At 38.8% G+C, this 26,190-nt stretch overlaps 1 protein-coding gene across 1 annotated transcript in view; it reads right to left on the bottom strand.

Annotated features, from left to right (window-relative positions):
• Positions 1 to 1,089: 1,089 nt before the first annotated feature.
• LOC134761094 (uncharacterized) overlaps positions 1,090 to 26,190 on the bottom strand; it is a 41,130-nt gene continuing 16,029 nt past the window's right edge. The window contains exons 2-4 of the mRNA XM_063722429.1: positions 4,180 to 4,457; positions 2,798 to 2,843; positions 1,090 to 2,403 (exon numbers count right to left, since the gene is read on the bottom strand). Coding sequence (XP_063578499.1) covers positions 2,141 to 2,403; positions 2,798 to 2,843; positions 4,180 to 4,457 — 587 coding nt within the window. The 3' untranslated portion in view covers positions 1,090 to 2,140. The remainder of the gene's footprint in view (positions 2,404 to 2,797; positions 2,844 to 4,179; positions 4,458 to 26,190) is intronic.

The following is a 26,190-nucleotide window of genomic DNA, read 5'->3' as shown; positions in this document are numbered from 1 at the left end:
GCAACTCCCCTCCCATTAAATTAAACAGGACACCAGGAAGTTAAAAATTTATGCATGTTGCTCTATCAGTGAAAATGCCTTTGGCTGCAGATAACCTAAAACAATGACTCGATTCACTTAATGAGGAAAACGTATACTTTCACTTAACAAGAGATTTTTCTAAGATTGCCTGGGAAGATAATGGGTCCCCAACAGAGCTTCTGAGAAGTGGGCTCTTGTTTCCAGCTAGGGGTGGATCAGGAACTATAAGAACAGAACATTTGGCCCATGTCATAGGAGTTGTAGTTGGAAGGGTCCTGCAGGATAGTGTCCAAAGAATCCATGAAACCATCTTTAAGTATGACTCAGCTTTAAACATCTGCCAAAACCAGAGAGTGCAAAGCCGTCTTAAAATAGTACCAGTCAAGGAAGAACTTTCTGCTTCCCTTTCTTCTCCTCCCTCCTCGTGTTCCAACAAAGAGGGGTCAGCTACAAAGCAGCTGAGAATGTGAGAAGAGATGAACAAACAAAACAAAGATTACCACGTTCCCTTTTGCAAAGACAGATAGATAGCCTGCCACAATTACACCGTAACTGGGTAAAGGAGTGAGTGGAGGGAATCCTATTTTTATTGAAGGTTGAGGCTGAGTGCGGTGGCTCACGCCTGTAATCCCAGCACTTTGGGAGGCTGAGGCTGGTGGATCACCTGAGGTCAAGAGTTCAAGACCAGCCTGGCCAAAATGGTGAAACCCCGTCTCTACTAAAAATACAAAATTAGCTGGGTGTGGTGGCGCATGCCTGTAATCCCAGCTACGTGGGAGGCTGAGGCAGGACAATTGCTTGAACCTGGGAGGCAGAGGTTGCAGTGAGCCGAGGTTGCAGTGAGCCGAGATTGCGCCATTGCACTCCAGCCTGGGCAACAAGAGCGTAAACTCCGTCTCAAAAAAAAAAAAAAAGAAAAAAGAAAAAAAAAATGAAGGTTGAAGTATTGATTAACATAATGGCCTGGTCATTGGAGTTTCACCTTCTAGTCTGTGTAATGTGGTTTAAAGTGGTGATTCAACTTTGTATTGCCTAAGCATGAAAAGGAAAGTTAATCCTCCAAGGATCCAGAAACAAATTCCTTTATTGAATATAATTTTCTGAGGGATAGTGGGAAATAATAATTTCCTGAGATCTATTGATTACAAATGTTCTATTTCTTTTGTGTCTTTAACTGCTCCCTCTATATTGGCTACTTTGCACAAGCATTTAAACGTGTTCAAGTCACCTCTATTTTAAAGAAAACACCTCATCTTCACACTCTAGCTATATTGATCTCTTGCTCTCTTCTTCCTTTTAAAGTCAAACTTCCAGAAAACATTAGGTGGGTGGCACGGGTGACTCTCCCAGGACCCTGAATTCCTGATTTCAGCAGTGGGCACATGATTCTGACTCCGCAAATCGTAATGAGCTATCTCTATGGGAACAGTGATTGGTCTAAGGAGTAGGTCTGTGTCATAAACAGTTTGTCAGAGTACGTACTTCCTTGAGATTACTACTCGGAAGCTGAGAACCCTGGAGCTCCTGGGAAACCTAGTTTTTGCCTCCACTACCTTACTGATCATGCATTTGCAAGATTAAGTATTTCCAATATTTATTATTATAAACTACATATTATATCTTTATGTTACTATCGCTGTAGTATATGACCTGGAACGGCTAGACTAAGGTATATGCATATTTTTTAAGAAACAACTTTACTGAGATGTAATTCATATATCATACGGTTAATCTATTTAAAGTACACAATTCAATGGTTGTTAGTATATTTATAGATGTGCAACTATCACTGATACAGAATGGCTGGGCTCCCAGCTAAACCCCACCCTTAAGCCTGGAATCACGGGCTTGAAAACAGCTGACCCTATTTTTCTGCCCAAATGTTGCTTTTTTGGCCTGCCACGCCCCTATCCCGTGGCCATAAAAAAAGACTTCAGCTGGTACAGCAACACAAGCGGCTGAGCGGTGAGCAGAGAAGCAGCAAGAGTGTTGAAGACTACAGATAGACGCAGCTAACTTCAGCTGGTGCGGCTTCAGGGAAAGATGACCCTGTTTCACCGTCTGCTTTCCAGTTCCCATCCCACCAGGAGCCACCACTCAATCAAATCCTCCGCATACACTACTCTTCAATCCGTTCACATGACCTAATTCTTCCGAATGCCGAGAGGCCAGGGCTTGGACGCTGCTCTGAGGCCCGCACAGAGCCTATTCCCGCCAGAGAGGAGTGACCGGCCGGTTCCCGCATTCGTTCGCTCCGGTTCCCGCACTCGCACGCTCTGCCGCCAGGAGTGGCAGGAGGCAGGCTGAGTGAAATGAGCTGCTCCTGTTCCCGCCCACGAAGGGGGTTAAGGTGAAGGGAACAATCCTGTCTCATCTGGGGGCCTGTCCAGGATATGAAAAACAGTGAGTTAAAATGAGGAACTTTTGGATCTGTGTCTATTCCAAGACCCTGGCACTTCTCTCTTTCCTTTAGGTGAAAGGAATGTTGGCTCTGTTTCCCGTCACAGAGGTCTAGCCGGTCTGAACCAGGGGAGGGATACAGTGATTAAAGAAACCCATTTCAACAGAGCAAGAGACTGTTCCCCCAGGTCCCCCCAACTTAGAGGTACTTGAAGCTTTTTTTCTTTTCTAAGCGAGAGGATTCTTTTCCTACCTCAGCACTTTGCTTATGATAGGGAGGCGACAGAGGAGCAACCCCTCCTGGCTGATAACTGCAAATTTGGCAAAGTCCATCTGGGACTTAAATCTAAATGAATCCATGCAGCCTCTGACATACCTTCTTTTTTGGTCTCAAACTTGTTTCTAAACTTCAGGTTGAGGCCCTAGAAAGGAAAACCAGATCTGAGGGAACCGAAGCCACGCAACACTCCCAGTGTAAATGGGCAGGACCGATTCCTGCCAATTAACTCCCTGCTTCATGCAAGGAAGCCATGCTCCATGGCATAAATGAGGCCCAGGGAACTCAAAGGTTGTCGACAGTAGGGGAGGTAGAGGCACAGATGAGTGTGGGTAATTCCTATTTTCTAGGCCCTCCCTGCTTCCTGGGTGCAAGCCGCATTGGCACCCATGGGTGGCCAATGGGTGGCACCTGCCAAGGTTGCCGAGTCTCAGACAAAAAGAAGAGAAAAGGGGAATGCCCGCTTTCTTTCTCCCTCACACCTCGAAATTTCACTGAAAGAAGAAAGGGAATGAGAGACGCCAAATTCCCTGTCTTTCAGAATGGGCAACCAACAAACTTGACCACCTCCAGTTTATACTTAGAAATGCACCCTGGGACCAGATAGTACTTTAGGGGACCTCCTGGAAGTGGCCACCTCGGTCATTTAGACACAAGAAAGAGGCAGAAGCTCTAAAGACCATCATGCAAGCCCACAGACCCCAGAATTCCTAACAGTTCGCCTGTTAACTGCCACAGATGTGACGAGCAGTTATCCCTCTCATAAAGTTTAACTGCTTCCATTCAAGGTTTAATTTCTTTCACCAGGGTGAGAAGCTTGGGGTACAATGTTACTAGTATATTTCACTTTTTATTTCTGTAATATTTCACACTAGATTCTTTCCTTATATAATACATGTTTGATCCATGCATATTTGGCCTTGTAAAGCTTGTTTTTTTCTCTCACCTAGAGGCCATCAAACAGCTCCAAACAGGCAGGCAGCCAGAGCCTCGGACTATGGCTCCCTTTCGCTGGGGATCCTTGGGTAGACTTCTGGGAGGAATCTAACTGCCGCTTTCGTTAAACAACAGAAAGACTGGTCGGTCCGTATTCTAAGGGCAGTTAGATGTGCCTTTTCAGAGGGGGGAAATGATACAGAATGGCTTGGCTCCTGGCTAAACCCCACCACCCTTAAGCCTGGAACCACAGCCCTATATGAAAACAGCTGACCCCATTTTTGCACTCGAATGTTGCTTTTTGGCCTGCCGTGACCCTATCCTGTGCCCATATAAAAAAGACTTCAGCTGGCAGAGCAACACAAGTGGCTGAGCGCCGGGTATATGCGCAGCAAGCAGAGAAGCAGCAACTGAGTGTCAGAGACTACAGATAGACGCAGCTAACTTCAGATGGTGTGGCTTCAGGGAAAAATCACTTTCCGCACCATCCCCTTTCCAACTCCCATCCTGCTGAGAGCCATTACCCAATAAAATCTTCCACGTACACTACACTTCAATCCGTTTGGGTTGTCTAATTCTTCCTGGACGCCAAACAAGAACTCGGGTGCCGAGAGGACAGGGGCTTGGATGCTGCTGTAGGGCCGGCACAGAGCCTGCTCCCGCCAGAGAAGAGTGGCCAGTTCCAGCGTTCGTTCCCTCCAGTTCCCACACTCCCTTACTCGCACACACTCTCTCACGAGGAGTGGCCAGTGGCGGGCTAGGTGAGACGAGCCACTTCCATTCCCACCCACGAAGTGGGTCAAGGGAACTACCTGTTTCATGTCTATAATCAAGTTTAGAACATTTTTATCACCCCAAAATAATATTCTATGCCCATTAGCAGTCACTCCCCATTCCAACCCCAGTCCTTGGCAACCACTAATTTACTTTGTCACTATAGATTTGTCTATTCTGGACATTTCATATAAACGAAATCGTGTTTTTTTTGTGGTGGTTTCTTTCACTTAGCATAATGCTTTCAAGGTTGATCTATGTTGAAGTGTGTATGAGAATTTCATCCTTTCTCATTGCGAAATAATGTTCTACTGACTGGATATACCACATTTTATTCATCCATTCATCAGTTGATGGACATTTGAATTGTTTCCTTTTTTCTGGCAGTTATGAATAATGTTGCTCTGAACATTTATGTACAAGTGTTTGTGTAGATGAATGTTTTCATTTGGCCTGAGTATATACATAGGATTAGAATTCCTGGATCATATAGTAACTCTATGTTTAACCTATCAAGGAAATGCCAGACTATTTTCCAAAGCTGTACCATTTTACATTCCCACCAGCAATGTACAAAAGTCCACATTCCTCCACATCCTCACCAACACTTGTTATTGTCTGTCTTTATATATGTACGTATATATAAACATATAGCACAAGATATAAACATAAATATAAAATGTATGTATATGTATACATACGTATATGTAGTACAATCCTAGTGGTTTTGAAATATCTCATTGTGGTTTTGATTTACATTTCTCTAATGGCTAATGATGTTGAGCACCTTTTCATGTGCTTCTTGGCCATTTATACTTCTTTGTGGAAATGTCTATTCACTTTGCCCACTTTTAATTTGTTATTTATCTTTTTATCATTGAGTTGTAACAGTTCCTTATACATTCTGGATACTAGACCCTTACCTGACATATGATTTGCAAGTATTTTCTCCAATTCTGTGGGCTGTCTATTCATTTTCTTGGAAGTATCCTCTGATGAACACAAGTTTTTTATTTTGATGGTATGATTTATTTAATTTCTCTTTGGTTGCTTATGCTTTTGGTGATGTATCCAAGAAAGCATCATTTGAACCAAGGTAAAAATATTTACTCATGTTTTCTTCTAACATTTTTTATAGCTTTAGCTTTTATATTTATGCTTATGATATATCTTGTGCTATTTTTTGTGAGGAAGGGTCTAACTTCCTACATTCTTTTACATGTAGCTATATAGTTGTCTCAGCACCGTTTGTGAATATTCTATCCTTTTGCTCATTGTATGGTCTTGGCAACTTCATTAAAACACAACTGACTGGGCCAGGTGTGATGGCTCACACCTGTAATCCCAGCACTTTGAGAAGGCGAGGCAGGAGAATAGCTTGAGCCCAGGAGTTTGAGACCAGCCTGGGCAACATAGCAAGACTCTGTCTCTACAAAAAATAAAAAACAACAACAAAATAACCAGGCATGGTGTCGTGTGCCTGTGGTACCACCTGTGGTACTTGGGAGGCTGAGGTGGGAGAATTGCTTAAGCCTGGGAGGTCGAAGCTGCCAGCCATCCATGATTGTGCCACTGCACTCCAGGCTGGGCAACAGAGTGAGACCCTGTCTTAAAAAAAAACAAATAAAAAATTGGCCAGGTGTGATGACACACACCAGGAGTCCCAGCTACTCAGGAGGTTGAGGCAGGAGGATTGCTTGAACCTAGGAGATTAAGGCTGCAGTGAGCCATGATTATGCCACTACACTCTAGCCTGGGCAACAGAGTGAGACCCTGTCTCAAAAAAAATTAAAAAAAAAAAACCTCACTGTAAACTGAGTGGGATGGCATGTGCCCATAGTCCCAGCTGCTCGGGAGGCTGAGGTGGGAGGCTTTCTTGAGCCCAAAAGTGTGGTGTTGCAGTGAACTATGACAGTGCCTCTGCGCTCCAGCCTGAGTAACAAGGCAAGACACTGTCTTAACAAAAAAGTCAGCAGACTGTAAATGTAAGGGGTTATTTCTACACTGTTAATTCTATTCCACTGATGTATAGTCTGTTCTGTTTCATGACCATACTGTCTTTATTACAGTAGCTTTGTAGTAAGTTTCAAATCAGGAAGGGTGAGTCCTCCAATTTTGTTCTTTTTTCCTGATTGCTTTGGTTATTCTGAGTTACTTGAATTTCCATATTAATTTTAAGATCAGCTTGTCTATTTCTGCAAAAACTTCAGTGATGTTTTGATAAAGATTGTGTTGACTCTAGATCAATTAGGGAATATTGTCATCTTAATAATAGTAAGTCTTCTAATCCATTATGAAATGTACCTTTGTTTATTTAGATCTTCTCTAATTTCTTTCAATAATGGTTTGTAATTTCCTGTGTGTGTATCTCAGATGTTTTTTGTTGCTGTTGTTAAATTTGATCCTCAATATTTTATTCTTTTTGGTGTCATTATCAAAAAATTATTTTTATTGATTTTCTTTCAGATTGTTCATTACTAATGTGTAGATATATAATTAATTTCTGTGTATTGGTCTTGTATCTTGCAAACTTGCTGAAATTGTTTATAGTTCTTGTGGTTTTTTTTTAGTAGATTCCTTAGGGTTTGCTTTATATACAGGATTATCATCTTCAAATAGAGATAGTTTTGCTTCTTCCTTTCCAATCTGGATGACTTTTATTTGTTTTTCTTACCTAATTTCCCTGGCTAGAACCTCCAATACAATGTTGAATAAAAGTAATAAAAGCAGACACCTTGTCTCTTCTTGTTCTTGATTTTAGTGGAAAGCATCCAGTATTTTACCATTAAATTGATGTTAGCTGTGGGTTTTTTGTAGATGCCCTTAATCTGGTCGAGGAATTTTCCTTCTGTACCTAATTTGTTGAATGTTTTTATCATGAAAAGCATTTGATTTTGTCAAATGCTCTTTCTGCATCTATTGAAATGATCATGTGGGTTTTATTCTTTATTCAGCATATATATATTTTAAACTTTAACAGATAAAGCAAAATTGCTCTCAAAAGCTATAGCAATTTATATTTCCAAAAGAAATCATGAAATTTCCCATTTCCTCATTTTCAGCACTGGTTATTAAGTTTTTTCTACCTATCAGCCTAATAGATGAAAAATGCTATCTCATTGTTTTGTTTCTGATAACTAATGAGGTTGATGTTTTAATATTTTTGTTACTTTTTCTTGCAAATTGCTTGTCAATATCCTTTGATCATTTTTTCTACAGCCTCTTTTGTCTTTATTGTAAATTTGTGGAAACTTCTTATATATTATAGCGATTTATTCCATGTCAGTTATGAATATTATAGACATTTTCTCCAAGGTCATAAAAAGATAATTCTGGAGAATAGAAGAAATCACTTTGCCTCAAACACATTAAAATGACTTTTTACCTAAGATCTTAGGTTAAAAATATATAAAACTCAGTGACTCCTTTTCTTAGGCCTTAAAAAAAAGTCAGGGGTTTTTCATCACATCTTTGACACATTTAAAATTATATTCTCAGATTCTACTGATGCCTTTTTGCTAAAAAACAAAACAAAACAAAACAAAAAAAAAAAACGGATCATAAAGAAACTAAAAGTTTCTGGGTGTTAAAAGCTATCATTATAACTATGTCTCATAATTTTCCATGCTTCCTTCTGGTCTCTTTCAATTATATACTAACCTGTTCTTGCCTGCTGAGATGAATTGTCATTCCCAAAGAAAATGGTAGCTTGTGTCTTTCAAAGAATTTTAATAGTTCATCCAAGTTGCTGAATTTAAAGGCATAACGTTGTTTATAATATGTTCTTATTATACATTTAATATCTGTAGAATCTTTTTTTTTTCTTTTTTTTGAGATGGAGTCTTGCTCTGTTGCCCAGGCTGGAGTGGTGCGATTTCAGCTCACTGCAACCTCTGCCTCCTGAGTTCAAGCCATTTTCCTGTCTCAGCCTCCTGAGTAGCTGGGATTGCAAGCACACGCTACCATGCCCAGCTAATTTTTGTATTTTTAGTAGAGACGAGGTTTCATTATGTTGGCCAGGCTGGTCTGGAACTCCTGACCTCAAGTGATCCACCTGCCTCGGCCTCCGAAAATGCTGGGGTTACAGGCGTGAGCCATGGTGCCCGGCCTGTAGAATCTTTAAGTTAATTTACCTCTCTCATTCCTGATCTTAGTCATTATATCTTTGCTTATTTTTTCTGATCAGGCTGGCTATAGGTTTGTCAGTGTTACTGATCTCACATAACCAGCTTTGTTTTTATGTATTGTTCTCTAATGTTTTTGTTTCCCATTTTATTGACTTCAGATGTGGTCCTATTATTTACTTTATTCTGCTTAGTTTGGATTTTATTTTATTTTCTTTCCCAGTTTTTTAAGATAGAAGCTAAGCTCATTGCTTAACAACCTTTCTTTTTTTCTAATATAGGTGTGTAATTCTCTAATTCCCCTCTAATGCTTATGGTTTATTCCACATATGTTATCACGTTATATTTATATTATCTCAGTTTTAAAACTCAAATTTCCTTATTAATTTGACCTATTAGTTACTTAGAAGTATGTTTTTTAAATTTTCAAGTTTTGAGGGATTTTTCGGATATTTTTCTGTCATTGATATCTGATATAATTATATTCAAGAACATACTTTGTATGATTTCAGTTCTTTCAAATGTTTAAGTTTTGTTTTATAACCCAAGACGTATGGCCTCACTTTATCAATGTTCCAGGTGCATTAAAGAGAATGTTTCACTTTTCTTTTGTTTTGGATATTTTGGGTTTTTGTTTTAGCAACGGGGGTCTTGCCCTCTCACCCAGGCTGAAGTACAGTGGCATGATATAGCTCACTGCAGCCCCGAACTCCTGGGCTCAAGCGATGCTCCCATCTCATCCTCCTGAGTAGCTGGAACTAAAGATAGTGTATATATTTTTTGGGGGGTGGATTGTTTTGTAAATGTCAACTAGGTCGAGTTGGTTAATAGTGTTGTTCAAGTCTTTTATACCCTTACGGATTTTCTGTCTACTTGTTCTATTAGTTATTGAGTCAAGGGAATTGAGATCTCTGACTCTAATGGTGGGCTTCTCTATTTCTCCTTGAAGTTCATAGACTTTTTTGCTTCATTTACTTTATTTTTTAATTTTTTTCTTCATCTGCTGGTAAGAACAAAGATTCTTCATGTATTTCAAAGCTTTGTTGTTAGGTATTTAAATATTTGGAATTATTTGGGAGACCGAGTTCAATTTCTTGATGGGTAGCCAAAATAAATCCATAAATGTTTAGGGTTATTATGTCTTCTGGACAAATTGACTCATTTATTATAAAGTTACCCTCTTCTTGAAAACATTTTTTGCTCTGCAATATACTTTGATATTAATAAAGTCTCTACCATTTTATTTTGATTAGTATTAACATGGTGTGTTTTTTGTGTTAACATTGAACTTGTTTGTGACTTTGTGTTTAAAATGGATTTGTTGTAAGTAGGATATTGTTGAGTCTTATTTACCTTATCCAGTCTGACAATATCTGCCTTAAAATAACTTTTTAAATTTTTATAGATTTAGCAGGTACACATGTAGTTTTGTTAAGTGGATATATTGCATAGTGATAAAGTCTGGGCTTTTAATGTACCCATTGCCCAAATAGTGAACATTGTACCTAGTAAGTAATTTTTCAACCCTCACACCTTCCCACCTTTTGGAGTCTCCAATATTGATTACTCTACTCTTTATGACCCTGTGTAACCATTATTTAGCTTCCACTTATATGTAAGAACATGCATTTACTTCAGTTAGGGTCTTGGCCTCCAGTTGTTCAATACACATTGCTGTAAAATACATGATTTCATTCTTTTTTTATAGCTGAGTAGTATTCCATGGTGTATATACCCTACATTTTCTTTATTCAATCATCCATTGATGGACATTTAGATTGATTCCATGACTTTGCTATTGTGAATAGTGCTGTGATAAACATTCAAGTGCAGGTGTCTTTTACATAATGATTTCTTTTTCTTTGGGCAGATACTAGTAGGATTGCCGGATTATAGGATAGTTCTACTTTTAGCTCTTTGAGAACTCTCCATACTGTTTTTCTTAGAGGCTGTACTAATTTACATTCTCACCAACAGTGTATAAGCATTTTCCTTTCTCCACCTTCTCACCAACATATATTGTTTTTGACTTTTAGTAATAGCCATTCTGAATGGTATAAGATGGTATCTCATTGTGGTTTACATTTGCATTTCTGTGATGATTAGTAATAGTGAGCATTATTTCATATGTTTGTTGGCTGCTTGTATGTCTTCTTTTGAGGACTGTCTGTCCACATCCTTTGCTCACTTTTTAATAGGGTTATTTGTTTTTTTCTTGTTGACCTGTTTGAGTTCCTTGTAGATTCTGGATATTAGCCCTTTGTTGGATGCATAGTTTATGAATATTTTTTCCCATTTTGTAGGTTGTCTGTTTACTCTGTTGATTGTTTCTTTTGTTGTGCAGAAGCTTTTTAGTTCAATTAAATCCCATTTGTCTATTTTTGTTGCATTTGCTTTTGAGAACATAGTCATAAATTATTTGCCTAGGTCAGTGTCCAGAAGTATTTTTCCCAGGTTTTTTTTTTCTAGGATTTTCATAGTTTCAAGTCTTATGTTTAAGCCTTTAGTCCATCTTGAGTTAATTTTTGTATATGGTAAGATAAATGGGTTCAATTTTACTCTTCTGTATGTGGCTATCCAGTTTCCCAGCACCATTTATTAAATAGAGTGTCCTTTCCTCCCAGTGTATGTTTTTGTCAACTTTGTCTAAGATCAGTTGGTTGTAGATATTTGGCTTTATTTCTGGGTTCTCTATTCTGTTCAATTGATCTATATGTCTATTTTTATACCGGTACAATGCTGTTTTGGTTACTATAGCCTTGTAGTATAATTTGAAGTCAAGTAATATGATGTTTCCAACTTTGTTCTTTTTACTTAGGATAGCTTTGGCTACTCAGGCTTTTTTTGGGTTGCATATGAATTTTGGAACTGTTTTTTCTAATTCTGTGAAAAATGACATCGGTAAGTTGACAGAAATTGCATTGAATCTGTAGATTGCTTTGGGCAGTATTGTCATTTTAATGATACTGATTTTTTCAATCCATGAGCATAAGATATTTTTCCATTTGTTTCTGTCCTCTATGATTTCTTTCATTAATGTTTTGTAGTTCTTCTTGTAGAGATCTTTCATTTCCTTGGTTAAATGTATTCCTGGGGGGGGTGTGTGTGTGTTTTGTAGCTATTGTAAATAGAATTGCCTTCTTAACTTGATTTTCAACTTGATAATTATTGGTGTATAAAAATGCTACTCATTTTTGTTCATTGATTTTTGTATCTTACAACTTTACTAAAGTAATTTATCAAATCTAAGTGTTTTGAAGGAGTCTTTAGGATTTTCTAGGTATAAGGTCATATCTGCATCAAACAGATAATTTGACTTCCTCTTTTCCAACTTGGGTGTCTTTTATTTCTTTCTTTCTCGTGCCTGATAGCTCTAGCTGGGACTTCAGTACTATGTTGAATAAAAATAATAAAAATGGGCTTCCTTTTTCTGTTTCAGTTCTTACACGGAATGCTTTAAATTTTTCCTCATTTAGTGTGATGTTGGCTGTTGGTCTGTCATAGATGGCTTTTATTATTTTAAGGTATGTTCTTTCAATGCTTAGTTTGTTGAATTTTTTTTAAACTATGAATTGATGCTAAATTTGCATCCTCTCCTTCCTTCCTTCCTCTCCTTCTTTCCTTCCTTCCTCCTCTCCTTCTTTCCTTCCTCCTCTCCTTCCTTCCTCCTCTCCTTCCTTCCTCCCTCCTCTTCCTTCCTCCCTCCTCTCCTTCCTTCCTCCCTCCTCTCCTTCCTTCCTCCCTCCTCTCCTTCCTTCCTCCCTCCTCTCCTTCCTTCCTCCCTCCTCTCCTTCCTTCCTCCCTCCTCTCCTTCCTTCCTCCCTCCCTCTTCTTTCCGTTCTGTTCTTTCTTTCCGTTCTGTTCTTTCTTTCCGTTCTGTTCTTTCTTTCCGTTCTGTTCTTTCTTTCCGTTCTGTTCTTTCTTTCCGTTCTGTTCTTTCTTTCCATTCTGTTATTTCTACTTTTTCCTGGGTTTGGTATCAGGGCAATCAATATTGGATTCATAGAATGAGCTAGGGAGGATTCTCTCCTTCTCAGTTTTTTGGAACAATTTCAGTAAGATTTGTACCAGTTCTTCTTGTAGGTCTGGTAGAATTCAGCTATAAATCTATCTGGTCTTGGGCCTTTTTTTTAAAATTGGGATTTTTTTAAAAATTACTGATTTAATTTCATGACTTATTATTCACCTGTTTAGGACTTTTATTTCTTCCTGGTTCAATCTTGGGAGGTTGTATATTTCCAGGATTTATCCATTTCTTCTAGGTTTTGCAGTTTACTCCTGTAGAGATGCTCATAGTACTTTCAGATGATCTTTTGTAGTTCTGTGATATCGGTTTTAATGTCATCTTTATCATTTCTGATAGTGCTCATTTGAATTTTATCTTTTTTTCTTGGTTAATCTAGTACCAATCTATCAATTTTGTTTATCTTTTCAAATAACCAGCTTTTTGTTTCATTAATCCTTTCTTTTTTTCTTTTTTGTTTCTATTTCATTTAGTTCTGCTCTTATTGTTTTTGTTTCTTCTGCCAGCTTTGGGTTTGGTTTCTTCTTGTTTTTCTAGTTCTTGAGGTGTGACATTGGGCTGTTAACTTGAGATATTTCTCATCTTTCAATCTGGTTTTGTTTGTTTGTTTTTTGAGATGAAATCTTGCTCTGTCGCCCAGGCTGGAGAGCAGTGGCACGATCTTGGCTCACTGCAATCTCTGCCTCACCGCTTCAAGCAGTTCTCCTTCTTCAGGCTCCTGAATAGCTGGGATTACAGGCACCTGCCACCAGGCCCAGATAATTTTTGTATTTTTAGTATAGGCGGTATTTCACCATGTTGGTCATGCTGGTCTCTAACTCCTGACCTCAAGTGATCCACCTGCCTTGGCTTCCCAAAATGCTGGGATTACAGGTGTGAGCCACTGCACCTGGCCTTTCTGCTTAATGTAGGCATTTAACCCCATAAACTTCCCTTTCAGCACTGCTTTTGCTGTATCCCACAGGTTCTGGTATGTTGTGTCTCTATTTTCACTCATTAAAAATTTTAAAGTATTTTCTGCCTTAATTTAATCATTTAACTAAATATTATTCAGGAATAGGTTGTTTAATTATTTAGTTTTGAGAGTTCATCTTCATACTGATTACTATTCTTGCTTCTACTGTTGTCCAAGAAGATACTTGTTATGATTTCAATTTTTAAAAAATTTATTGAGACTTTGTGGGCTAGCATATGGTATATTTTGGAGACTGTTGCATGCACAGATAATATTCTGTGGTTGTTATGTAGACTGTTCTGTAAATGTCTGTTCAGTGTATTTGATCTCTCTCCACCAGGCTGGAGTGCAGTGGTATGATCTCAGCCCACTGCAACTTCCACCTCCTGGGTTCAAGCGATTCTCCTGCTTCAGCCTCCCAAGTAGCTGGGATTACTGGTAGGCGTCATCATGTCTGGCTAATTTTTGTATTTTTAGTAGAGATGAGGTTTCACCATGTTGGCCAGGCTGGTCTCGAACTCCTGACCTCAGGTGATCCACCCACCTCAGCCTCCCAAAGTGCTAGGATTACAGGCATGAGCCACCATGCCCGACCAGTCTATTTGATCTTGAGTCCAGTTTAAGTCTAGTGTTACTTTATTGAATTTCTGCCTCAGTGATCTGTCTAGTGCTGTCAGTGGGGTGTCGACATCCCCCACTGTCATTGTATTGCTGTCTATTTTCTTACATCTAGTAGTATTTGTTTTATGAACTTAGGTGCTCTGGTGTTGGGTGCATATATATTTAGGATTGTTACATCTTGTTTAGTCGGTCCCTTTATCATATAATGACTTTTTTGGTCTTTTTTCACTGTTATTGACTGTTTTACCTGTTATAAAGTCTGTTTTATCTGATGTAAGTATAGTTACTCCTGCTTGCTTTTGATTTATGTTTGCATAGAATATATTTCCCTCCCCTTTACTTTGAGTCTGTAAATGTTTTTGCCTATTAGGTAAGTTTCTTATAAACTGCATAAGCTTGGATTTTTTTAAAAAAATTCATTCCCCCAGACTATATCTCTTAAGAGGAGAATTTAGTCCATTTAAGTTCAAGGTTGGTATTGATATGTAAGGTTTTGTTCCTGTTATAACGTTGTCCTGTAGTCTCAATTGTGTAATTGCTTTATAAGATCTGTGAGTTTTAAACTTTCATGTTCTTTTATGATGGTGAATGTTACCCTTTCATTTCCATCTTTAGAACTCCTTTGAACATTTCTTGTAGAACCAGTCTGGTGGTGATGAATTCTTTTAGGGTTTGCTTGTCTGGGAAAGACTTTATTTCTCCTTCATTTATGAAGCTTAGTTTAGCAGGACACGAAATTATTGGCTGGCAGTGTTTTTCTCAAGAAGACAGAAAATAGGGCTCCTATCTCTTTTGGCTTGTAAGGTTTCTTCTGAGAAGTCCACTGTAAATCTGATGGGATTGGTGTGTGTGCGTGTATATGTTATTAGATGCTTCTGTCTTGTTGCTTTTAGGATTTCTCCTTTTATGGAGAGTTTGGAAAGCCTGATGATTATATGCCTTGATGAAGTTCATCTTGCAAAGTGTCTCTCAGGTGTTCTTTCAGTTTCTTTTATCTGGATGTCTGAATCTCTAGCAAGACCAGTGAAGGTTTCCTGAATTACTTTCTCAAATAGGTTTTCCAAGCTTTTTACTTTTTCTTCTTCTCCCTCAAGAATACCTATTACTTTTAGATTTGGTCGATTTACATACTCCCATATTTCTTCAAATCTTCTTACATTTTAAAAGTTCTTTGTTCTTTATTTTTGTCTGACAAGGTTAATTTGAAAGAACTGTCTTCAAACTCTGAAATTCTTCTGCTTGGTCTACTCTATTGTTAAAGCTTTTCAACTGTATTTTGTAATTCCTTCAATGAACTTTTCATTTCCAGAAGTTTAGTTTTTTTTTTTTTTAAATCTCTTTAGTAAACTTCTCATTTATATCCTGAATTGTTTTTTTTTTTATTTATTTGTATTGGTTTTCAACTTTCTCTTGGATCTCCTTTTCTTTTCTTTCTTTCTTTTTTTTTTTTTTTTTTTTGAGACGGAGTCTTGTTCTGTTGCCCAGGCTGGAATGCAGTGGCACGATCTCGGCTCACTGCAAGCTCTGCCTCCTGGGTTCACAGCATTCTCCTGCCTCAGCCTCCCAGGTAGCTGGGACTACAGGCACCCGCCACCATACCCAGCTAATTTTTTGTATTTTTAGTAAAAACGGTTTCACCATGTTAGCTAGGATGGTCCCGATCTCCTGACCTTATGATCCGCCCTCCTCGGTCTCCCAAAGTACTGGGATTACAGGCATGAGCCACCGCACCTGGCCCTCTCTTGAATCTCATTGAGCTTCCCTACAATCCATATTTTGAATTCTTTATCTGTCATTTCAGAATTTTCATTTTGGTTAGGATTCATTGCTAGAAAGCTAGTGTGATCCTTTGGGTGGTATTGAAGCACTCTGCTTTTTAATATTGCCAGAATACTTATGCTGGTTCCTTCTTATCTGGAGAAGCTGTCACTTCTTATTTTTTAATTTACTTTTGCTTGAATGAGACTTTTAAAAAGCATTTCCCCCACTTGAGGGTGTGACTGTAATGTATATTGTGTGGTTGTTTGGCTTCGATTCTGTGTGCTTTCAGGGGCCCAAGTCTTATGAGTTTCTTGGTTATAAATAGCCTTTGTGCAGTGGCTTTCTCAAATCCTGGTTGTAGTAGTGATAGGCTGAGCATATGAACACGCTTACTGCACATGGTGGGACTAGAATTGCAGAGGTCTCAAGAAGCTTATTTTATTCGCCAGTACTGTGCACTTCTGTCAGCACATTTTATTTTTATTTTTTATTCATCTATTCATTTTTTTGAGACAGGGTCTCCCTCTGTCACTGAGGCTGGAATGCAGTGGGATTATCTTGGCTCACTCCAGCCTCAACCTCTTGGGCTCAAGCAATCAATCCTCCCACCTCAGCCTCCTGAGTAGCTGGGACTACAGGTGCATGCCACCACACCTGGCTACTTTTTGTATTTTTAGCAGAGATGGGGGTTTTGCCATGTTGCCTAGGCTGGTCTTGAACTCCTGGGCCCAAGCAGTGCCCCCACCTTAGCCTTCCAAAGTGCTGGGATTGCAGGCATGTGCCACAATGCCTGGCCTCTATCAGCACATTTTAAATTAGATTATGCAGTTCAACCTCCATATCAGTAGGTGGCACTTATGGGTAAGAGCCAGTTGTGGCAGAAGGTGATTGGTATGCTCTTGATCTCTGTTTACCAGGAGGGGCACTCTGTTGTCTCAGTGGGTGGGCTGGTCTGTAGAATGCCAGGTGCTCTGAGTTCCCTGCTCAACCCTGAGGTGGGGACAAAGCTGGGCAACACTGGACTGCTAAATTCACCCACAGATACCTCAATGATCCATTCAAGTACCAGACCTGATGGGATTGATGACAGAAGCTGTGGAGGGGAGGGATTCTGCACCAACTCCACATCCTGAGCAGTCAGGAAAACAAACCACATCCCTAACATACCCCTGTCCAGGGGCCCCTGACTTTCAGTTCAGATAGAATCTGTCATTTATCTCCAGTCTGCAATGTAGCTGAAGGCTGTGGAAGACACCAGTACAAAACCTCTCTGTGTAAATGGCTTCAAGGTGGAACCTCTTCCCTCAACCCCAAGCTGACAGTTTTGCAGCTTGCCTAATCTCCACTGCAGGAATGCTGATATTTCCTATAGAGAGGACGAGGGGCCAGCCATTCAAGCAAGCCCAGGCCTGGTGGGTACATCCCCAGTGGAGGTACAGCTGCCCCTAATAGCATTGGAATGGTCTTCTATAGGCATACCCATGCCAATCTCTTGCCAGAAGAGCTGTGCTTGCATCCAGAGCAATGGGTAAAGGGGGAGAGGTCTCCCTCTAAACATCTGTTTGCAAGCACTGGTACCATCTGGCTGCACCCACGTCTCCAATGGGAGAAGTGCAGTCACTTTCAGCTCACAAGCGAGGAGCTCTTAGGCACAGGAAAACACATGCTTTGGTGTCCTTAGTCCCAAGGGGTGCTTTGGCACACTGCACTCTTTCTTCCTGTAGGAAGTTTGCACTGAAGGTTAGACCTCTGGGAATCCTGCAGCTCCCTGGGTCCTGCCAGTCCTTTGTGGTTGCCATAGTCCAAGGTGCTGGGGAATGTTTTGCAGGGGGTCCAGTGATGCAGAGACACAAGGACTGAGATGTCCAGGGCGGGACAGAGGCCCACAATGGGTGCACAACCAGTATGGTGCCCACCATCTCAGCTAAGGTCTGGACTGAGGGCAGTGACCCTGCACGAGCTGGTAGCCTGGTGCTCAGCCCTCAAGAAGTTCCCAAATCACTGCCTACACCAGTCCTAGAGCTTGCAAGTGCAGAGTGGCTGATCAACAATTCAGAAAAGAGTAGTTTGCTGCAGGAGTGAGGGGAGCAAACAACACCCTCACCTACCTTTTCCACAGGACTCTTAAGTTCCTCAGGGTTCAATCTCTGCCATAACCTTGCTTCATTCTTTTTCTTTTCTTTCATTTTTTTTCTTTTCTTTTTTGTTTTCGAGACAGGGTCTTGCTTTGTCACCCAGGCTGGAGTGCCATGGAGCAATCACTGCTCACTGCAACCTTGACCTCCTGGGCTCAAGCAATCCTCCCACTTCAGCCTCCTAAGTAGCTGGCATGCACCACCACAGCCAGGTAACTTTTTGACTTTTAGAAGAGATGAGGTCCCTGTATGTTGTCCAGGCTGGTCTCAAAATCCTGAGCTCAAGCACTCCTCCTGCCTTCGCTTTCCAAAGGATTGGGATTACAGACATGATCCACTGCGCTCAGCCTTATTTTTTTTCTGCATCTCAACTTTTTCTTGTGATTTCTCTAATATGCCCTTGCACTCTTCTCAGTATTTTACTGGGGCCGTGATTATTCCCCTGTAACCTTGGTTCGTTTTTTCTGAGAAGTGGCATCCAATGTCTCTAGTGAGCCATCTTGAAAAACCTCTGCCTTTTAATTGAGGTGTTTAGATCATATACATTTATATGATAGTGTGAGTATTGAAATGTTTGGGTTTAAATCTATCATCTTGCAATTTGTTTTGTTCGTACTACCGTTCTTTGTTCATTTTTTTTCTTTTTCTGCCTCATTTTAGATTAACTGAATATTTTATTCTATTTTATCTGTTATTAGCTTATCAGCTATAATTCTTCTATGGTTTTTTAGTGGTTGCTTTATGGTTTACAGTATACATCTTTAACTTATCACAGTATATCTTAAAGTGATATTAAATCACTTTTCATATAGTATAACACCTTAAACATTATATTTGCATTTGTTTCCTCCCAGGCTTTGTGCTATTATTGTTACATATTTTACTCTTTCATATGTTATAGACCCCAGAATATATTGTTATTTTTACTTTAAGCAGTCAATTATCTCTTTAAGAGATTTAAACAATAAGAGATCATATCTTTATAATTATTCACATAGTTGCCATTTCTGGTGCTCTCCATTCCTTTGTGTAGATGCAGATTTCCATCTGGTATCATTTTTCTTCTGATTGAAGAACTTCCTTTAACTTTTTTTTTGAGATGGAGTTTCATTCACTCTTGTTGCCCAGGCTGTAGTGCAATGGCATGATCTCAGGTCACCGCAACCTCCGCTTCCCAGGTTCAAGTGATTCTCCTGCCTCAGCCTCCTGAGTAGCTGGGATTACAGGCATGTGCCACCAAGCCTGGCTAATTTTGTATTTTTAGTAGACACAGGGTTTCTCTATGTTGGTCAGGCTGGTCTCGAACTCCCGACCTCAGGTGATCCACCCGCCTCGACCTCCCAAAGTGCTGGGATTACAGGTGTGAGCCACCGTGCCTGGCCCTTTAACATTTTTTATAGTAAAGTTCTGCTTGCTGGTGATGAATTCTTTTAGGTATGAAAGAGTTTTTGTTTGCCTGCATTTTTAAAAGACATTTTTTCTAAGTATAGAATTCTAGGTTAATAGTTTATTTCTTTTTAGTATTTTAGATATGTTACTCCATTGTCTTCCAGTTTGGATTGTTTACAATGAGAAATCTGTGCTCTTTTTTGTCCTATTTCCTATGTACATAGTGTGTTTTTCCCTCCTCTGGCTGCTTTTAAGATTTTTCTCTTTATCAATAATTTGAAGCAATTTGTTAATGATGTGACTTGCTATATTTTTCTTCATGTTTTTGGGCTTATGGTTCATTCATATTTTTAAATATATGGGATTATAGCATTTACAAAATTTGGAAAATTCTTAGATGCTATTTCTTCTAATGTTTTTTTTTTGCCTTCCCATCTCTCCTCTCCTTTGGAGACCTCAATTATACTTGTATTAGACTACTTGAAGCTCTTCTGCAGCTTAAAAATGTTCTGTTAATTTTTTTCATCTTCTTTCCCCCCTAGATTTTTCATTTTGTATAGTTTCTATTTCTACATTTTTCATTCACTAATCTTTTCTTCTGCAATGTCTTCCTGTAGTTAATTTCATTCCATGTATTTTTCACCTCAGACATTGTAATTTTCATGCATGTTCAATCATTTATGTAACTTATTGAACATATGGAATATAGTTATAATGCTTAAAATATGTGTTTTAATGTCCTTTATTAATAATCAGTGTCATTTCTGGATTAGTTTGTATTGATTCATTTTTATTCTCATTAAGGGTCATTATTCCTCTGCTTATCTGCATGCCTGGTAATTTTTGACTGTATGTAAGAGATTATAATTTTGCATCATTGGGTAAAGTAAATTTCTTTTTTTTTAATTTTATTATTATTATACTTTAAGTTTCAGGGTACATGTGCACAATGTGCAGGTTTGTTACATATGTATACATGTGCCATGCTGGTGTGAATAAATTACTTTTCAATACCTATGAATATTATTGAATTTTTCCTGGGATATGGTTAAGTTACATGGAAATGATTTGATCTTTCTGGATCACATTTTGTTAGGCAGTACCAGAGTAGCATTTACTCTCAGACTTATTTTGTTCTACTTCTGAGGCAAAATGCTTTTATGTAATCTACCTTGTATTGCACAAATTATGAGATTTTTCCAATCTGAGTGAGAACAGGAATGATTTTCAGTCTTGTATGAGGATTGTACCTCTGAACCATTGAATGTTTTTTCCCTGGTGTCTTGTATTTTCCTTACATGTATACATTGATTAGTACTTGATTGAATATGCTAAAAGCGTCCTCTGCAGACCTCTGGAGTTCTCACTCAGTGCAGATTTCTCTCTCTAGCACTCTGCTTTGTGAATTCTACCTGCTTTGGCTGGTCTCGAACTCCTGGCCTCATGTGATCTGCCTGCCTCGGCCTCCTAAAATGCTGGAATTACAGGCATGAGCTACCACACCTGGCCACTTCATCTATTTTGTATTTAATTGTAAAGCTCACCTAATTTGTTTCCTTTCTCTCAGATATGAGTATCCTTTTTTGTCTAATGTCCAGTGTAGTTTAAGCTGTTGCATCAAACTAAAAAGTTTCTACACAGTATGGGAAACAACAGAATGAAGAGACCACCTATGAAATAGGATAAAAAAGTTGTAATCCACATATCTGATAAGGGGTTAATATCTTATAAAACATATAAGAAACTGAAAAAAGTCAATAGGAAGAAACCAAATAACCTGATTAAAAAATGGGCAAAGGATCTAAATAGAACTTTCTAAAAAAAAGACATACAAATGGCCAACAGGTGTGTGAAAAAATGCCCAATATCTCTAATCATCAGGGAAATGCAAATCAAAACTACAGAGATATTCATACCTATTAGAATGACTATTATCAAAAAGATAAAAGATAAGTGTTGGCGAGGATATGGAGAAAAGGAAACACTTGTGCACTGTTGGTGGGAATGTAAATTTGTAGAGCTATTTTAGAAAACAGCATGGGGGTTCCTCAAAAAACTAAAAATAAAATTACTATATGATCCAACAGTACTACTACTGAGTATCTATCTAAAGGAATTGAGGCTGGGCGCGGTGGCTCATACCTGTAATCCCAGCATTTAGGGAGGCTGAGGCAGGTGGATCACTTGAGCTCAAAAGTTTGAGACCACCCTGACCAATATGGTGAAATCCCATCTCTACTAAAAATACAAAAATTAGCCAGGTGTGGTGGCGGGCATCTGTAATCACAGCTACTTGGGAGGCTGAGGCAGGAGAATCTCTTGAGCCCAGGAGGCAGAGGTTGCAGTGAACCGAGATTGTAACATTGCACTGTAGCCTGGGTGACAGAGCAAAGTGAGACTCTCTCAAAAAAAAAAGAATTGAAATCAATATGTCATCAGATATCTGCTCTCCCATGTTTGTTGCAGACAAGATGCATAATCAAGCTTAGGGTCCATCAGCAGATGAATGGATAAAGAAAATGTGGTACGTGTACACAGTGAAATACCACTCAGCCTTAAAAAAGAGGAAATCTTGTCATTCACAGCAACATAGATAAACCTAGGGGACATTATGCAAAGTGAAATAAACCAGGCACAGAAAGTCAAATATAATCTCTCTTATATGTGGAGAATAAAAAAATTGAACTTGGCTGGGCGCAGTGGCTCATGCCTGTAATCCCAGCACTTTGGGAGGCCGAGGCAGGCAGATCACAATGTCAGGAGATTGAGACCATCCTGGCTAACATGGTGAAACCCCATCTCTACTAACAATACAAAAAATTAGCCGGGCGTGGTGGCGGGCGCCTGTAGTCCCCGCTACTCAGGAGGCTGAGGCAGGAGAATGGCATGAACCCAGGCGGCAGAGGTTGAAGTGAGCTGAGATCGTGCCACTGCACTCCAGCCTGGGTGACAGAGTGAGACTCCGTCTCAAAAAAAAAACAAAAAAAAACAAAATTGAACTCATGGAAGCAGAAGGTAGGATGGTGATTGCCCCTGGTCTGGGAGTCAGGGATGGGGGCAGCAGAAATGAGATGTTGATCAAAGGATACAAAGTTTCAGTTAGACAGGATGAATAAGTTCTGGGAATTTATTGTGCAGCATGGTAACTGTAATTAATAGTAATGTAGGATATGATTGAAAATTGCTAAAAGAGTAGGTTTTAAGTGTTATCACCACAAAAATGCTAAGTATGTGAGGTGATGAATATGTTAATTAACTTGATTTAATTCACGATGTATACATATATCAAAATGTTATGTTGTACATTGTAGATATATATAATTTGTCAATTATACCTTAATAAAGCTGGAAGGAAATAAAAAGAAATCATTTTAAAACACCATTATTTGATATATTTTGTCTGATTTTTGGTTATTTCAGGTGGGGCAGTATATCTGGTCCCTGGTACTTCCCATTGGCCAGAAATAGACATCCCTCATAACAGTTATTTAACTGCCTATTTGCCCAACCAAGTGTAAAGCCTCAGCTTCCTACGTTTGTAAATCAGACTACTCAAAATAACTTCAACTCCAAGAATTTCTGGCATCTTCCTCCCATCACCTTATTTCTGCTCATTATTTCTTTGTGTCATGTATTAATTGACTTGTTAATAAGCCAGGGTTAATGAATGAATGTTTTCTATCCTATGCATTGATTTTTGAGGAAAATTTTAAAAAATAATTCTTCTGCTTATAATACTAAAAATGCTCGGTCTAAGGACACTGTCAGGAATAATTTAAAAATCACCTGTAATTACACCACTCAGAGATAAATGCTGTAAATATTCTGTTGTTAGTTTACCTCAGGATTGTTTCTATGTACAGATGCTCCTGGACTTCTGATGGGGATATGTCCCAGTAAACCCACTGTAAGCTGAAGATATTGTAAGACAAAAATGCACTAATACACTTAACCTATTGAACATCACAGCTTATCGTGGCTTATCTTAAATGTGCTCAGAACACTTACACTAGCCTACAGTTGGAGAAAATTAACAAAAAGCTTATTTTATAGTAAGCTATTGAATATTTCATGTAATTTATTGAATACTGCATTGAAAGTGAAAAACAGTATGTTGTATCGGTACTTGAAGTATGGTTTCTACTGCATGCATATTGCTTTCACACCATTGTAAAGTCAAAAATTGTAAAGTTGAACCATGGTAAGTCACAGACCATCTGTATCTATTTTTTAATGGAATCATATAAATATGCAATTCTGCATTCTGCTTTTTTTACTCAATATTTTAATAAACTTCTGCTCTATGATTGAAACTTTTTGAGAAGTGATTTAAATGGTTACCGAGTATTTCATTTCATTATAATCATATTCAAATAATTTCTAATACTCACTATTATATATAACACTATACAAAAGTATTTTTTGTACCTCTGATTATTTTTAGAATAGTCTTAAAATGGAACTACTAGACCAAACAGCATAAGCTTGTGTAAGGCTCTTAGTGAATATCATCACTTTCTTTTTCTCCTGTGATTTCATACCAATTTTTACTCCTGTCAGTTGTATGTGAGAGTGTCTATCTCATTATCTTACTTTAATTGAATATCAAAAGATCAGGGGCTTCCTAGAGAGAGGGAAAAAGTTTATTCACAAGATATTATGTAAATGATGGAAATCTTAGGTGTCATTGTTGATAGTAGCTTCCAATGCTTCTGAAAGTAGTTGTGCAGTTTGTCCACTGAACAGAAGCACCTAACTAAGGTGGCTAGGGGAGGCTAAAATCAGCTCATGTTCTGTTTTCCAAATTTAGACTATAGTCTAAATTTAAATTAGATTTGTCTGATTCTAAACCAACAATGTTATATTGCCAATGATAGATTTTTAGTTAAGTGTTCCTCAAGTTTCCCCATTAGATTTTATAGCCAGGTAAAATAATCATGATTTATCAGTCACTAAGAAAAAATACAAAATATAATTGCTTGAAAACCTTTGTACTCTGACTTGGAATGAAAATCTCTACTTTGATTACCCAATGAAAACTTGTTTGTGTAATATGAAGAGAAACAGTTATAAAAAATGTATAAAATTAGATAATCTTGGAAAAGAATATTGCTATTTTCTGCCTATTGCATTTCATGATGAAACCACTTACAGAATAGTATTTGTTCATACCCCTCAGAGAATATTATAATTGTATTAATTTTAGTAAAGAGGTATGGGAGAGAGGATTGTGGACAACATAGTGACAAGGTAGGAAAATAATTTAATGTCTTGCTAACCCTTTTTTGAGGATACCTGTACTGGATTATTGCGATAATAATTTTTTTTTTTTTTTTTGACAGAGTATCACTGCATCACCCAGGCTGGAGCACAGTGGTGCAACCTCGGCTCACTGCAAGCTCTGCCTCCTGGGTTCGAGTGATTCATGTGCCTCAGCCTTCCAAGTAGCTGGAATTACAGGTATGCACCCCAACGCCTGGCTAATTTTTGTATTTTTAGAAGAGATGAGGGTTTACCATGTTGGTCAGGCTGGTCTCGAACTCCTAACCTGAAGTGATCTGCCTGCCTCGGCCTCCCAAAGTGCTGGGATTACAGGCGTGAGCCACCACGCCCGGCCTATTGCTATAATCTTTAAGAAAACTAGTGACAACAAGAGTTGTTCATTACAAGGAGATAATTTGGCAGGGTCTACCATGCCTATCTTGTAATTTCCATTAAATCTTGGTTCTGGCTTTTGCTCCACTCAAGAGGGAATGCCTTCCCTACTTAGAGGGAAGCAAGACCCACAGCAGAATATCATATTTCCTCACTTGTTATTTCTCTTTCATTAGCTCCATTCTACTCAGTGAAGTGTGACTCAGGAGGTCAGGTTGCTTCTGGCTAAATACTATATTCATTGATATTTGACCCTTGGGAAAGAGGGAGGTTATCCATAGAAGTTCCTCCACATCTAACAAGATCTGGTTATATATATTTTTCCTGCTCCCCTCAGCAATAATAATGTCCACTTTTTGGAGGCTCCAAATAATTCTGAAGTAATTATTTTGTGAAAGGTAGAAATCATTGAAATTTTACTTACTAATAGAAAATTAAATATAGAAGAGATACTAGTTATGGCTTGAAAGAAAAAAGCATGGTTATTTTATTTGCTTTAATTAGTTCAGGGAAGATGTTTGTGAATGTGTTGAATTCTGTGTTTGGACTTCTCGTGAGTATTATGTTTTGGATAAACATGTTAATGAAAAATGCAGTCAAAAAAAGACAAAAAAAATCCAATTAAGAGTGATATCACCAAGATAGGGGAGTAGAAGATACCAGCTTTAATCCACCAACTCCTCCTAACAAAAACAAATATGGGCAGTTATTCCCAAACCAAAAGAGCCCAGGGAGGGCTTGAGAGGCCATTAAATAATCTGCAGCAAAATGGTGGGACCAAAAAACCCCCAGAAAATATCCACATAGGAAGGATCAGTGGTGATTCTGGAATACTGAGATGCCAGAAGACGGCTAGGATCAAAGAACAAAGGTGGAGGCTGTCAGCCATGCAGTGGGAGCCACTGTGGTCCCTGGGGGCCTGTTCCACAGAAAACATCAGGATCTTTTGCTACTTCGGTAACCAACAGCTATTCCCACTGGGGGTCCCCAAAGATGGCACTGTGGCTGCACACCTCTCCCTTACCCAAGAAGTTGCTACTGTTGAGGTACTTTGAAAAAAACCCACTACTTCTTCCAATCCTATGTGTCCCCCAACTGTGGAGCAGTGGCTGCTCTAT

Source organism: Pongo abelii, chromosome 2, assembly GCF_028885655.2.
Source record: "Pongo abelii isolate AG06213 chromosome 2, NHGRI_mPonAbe1-v2.0_pri, whole genome shotgun sequence".
Classification (NCBI taxonomy): domain Eukaryota; kingdom Metazoa; phylum Chordata; class Mammalia; order Primates; family Hominidae; genus Pongo; species Pongo abelii.
The sequence above is the reverse complement of the archived record's forward strand: the minus strand, read 5'-3'. Positions and strand labels throughout refer to the sequence as shown.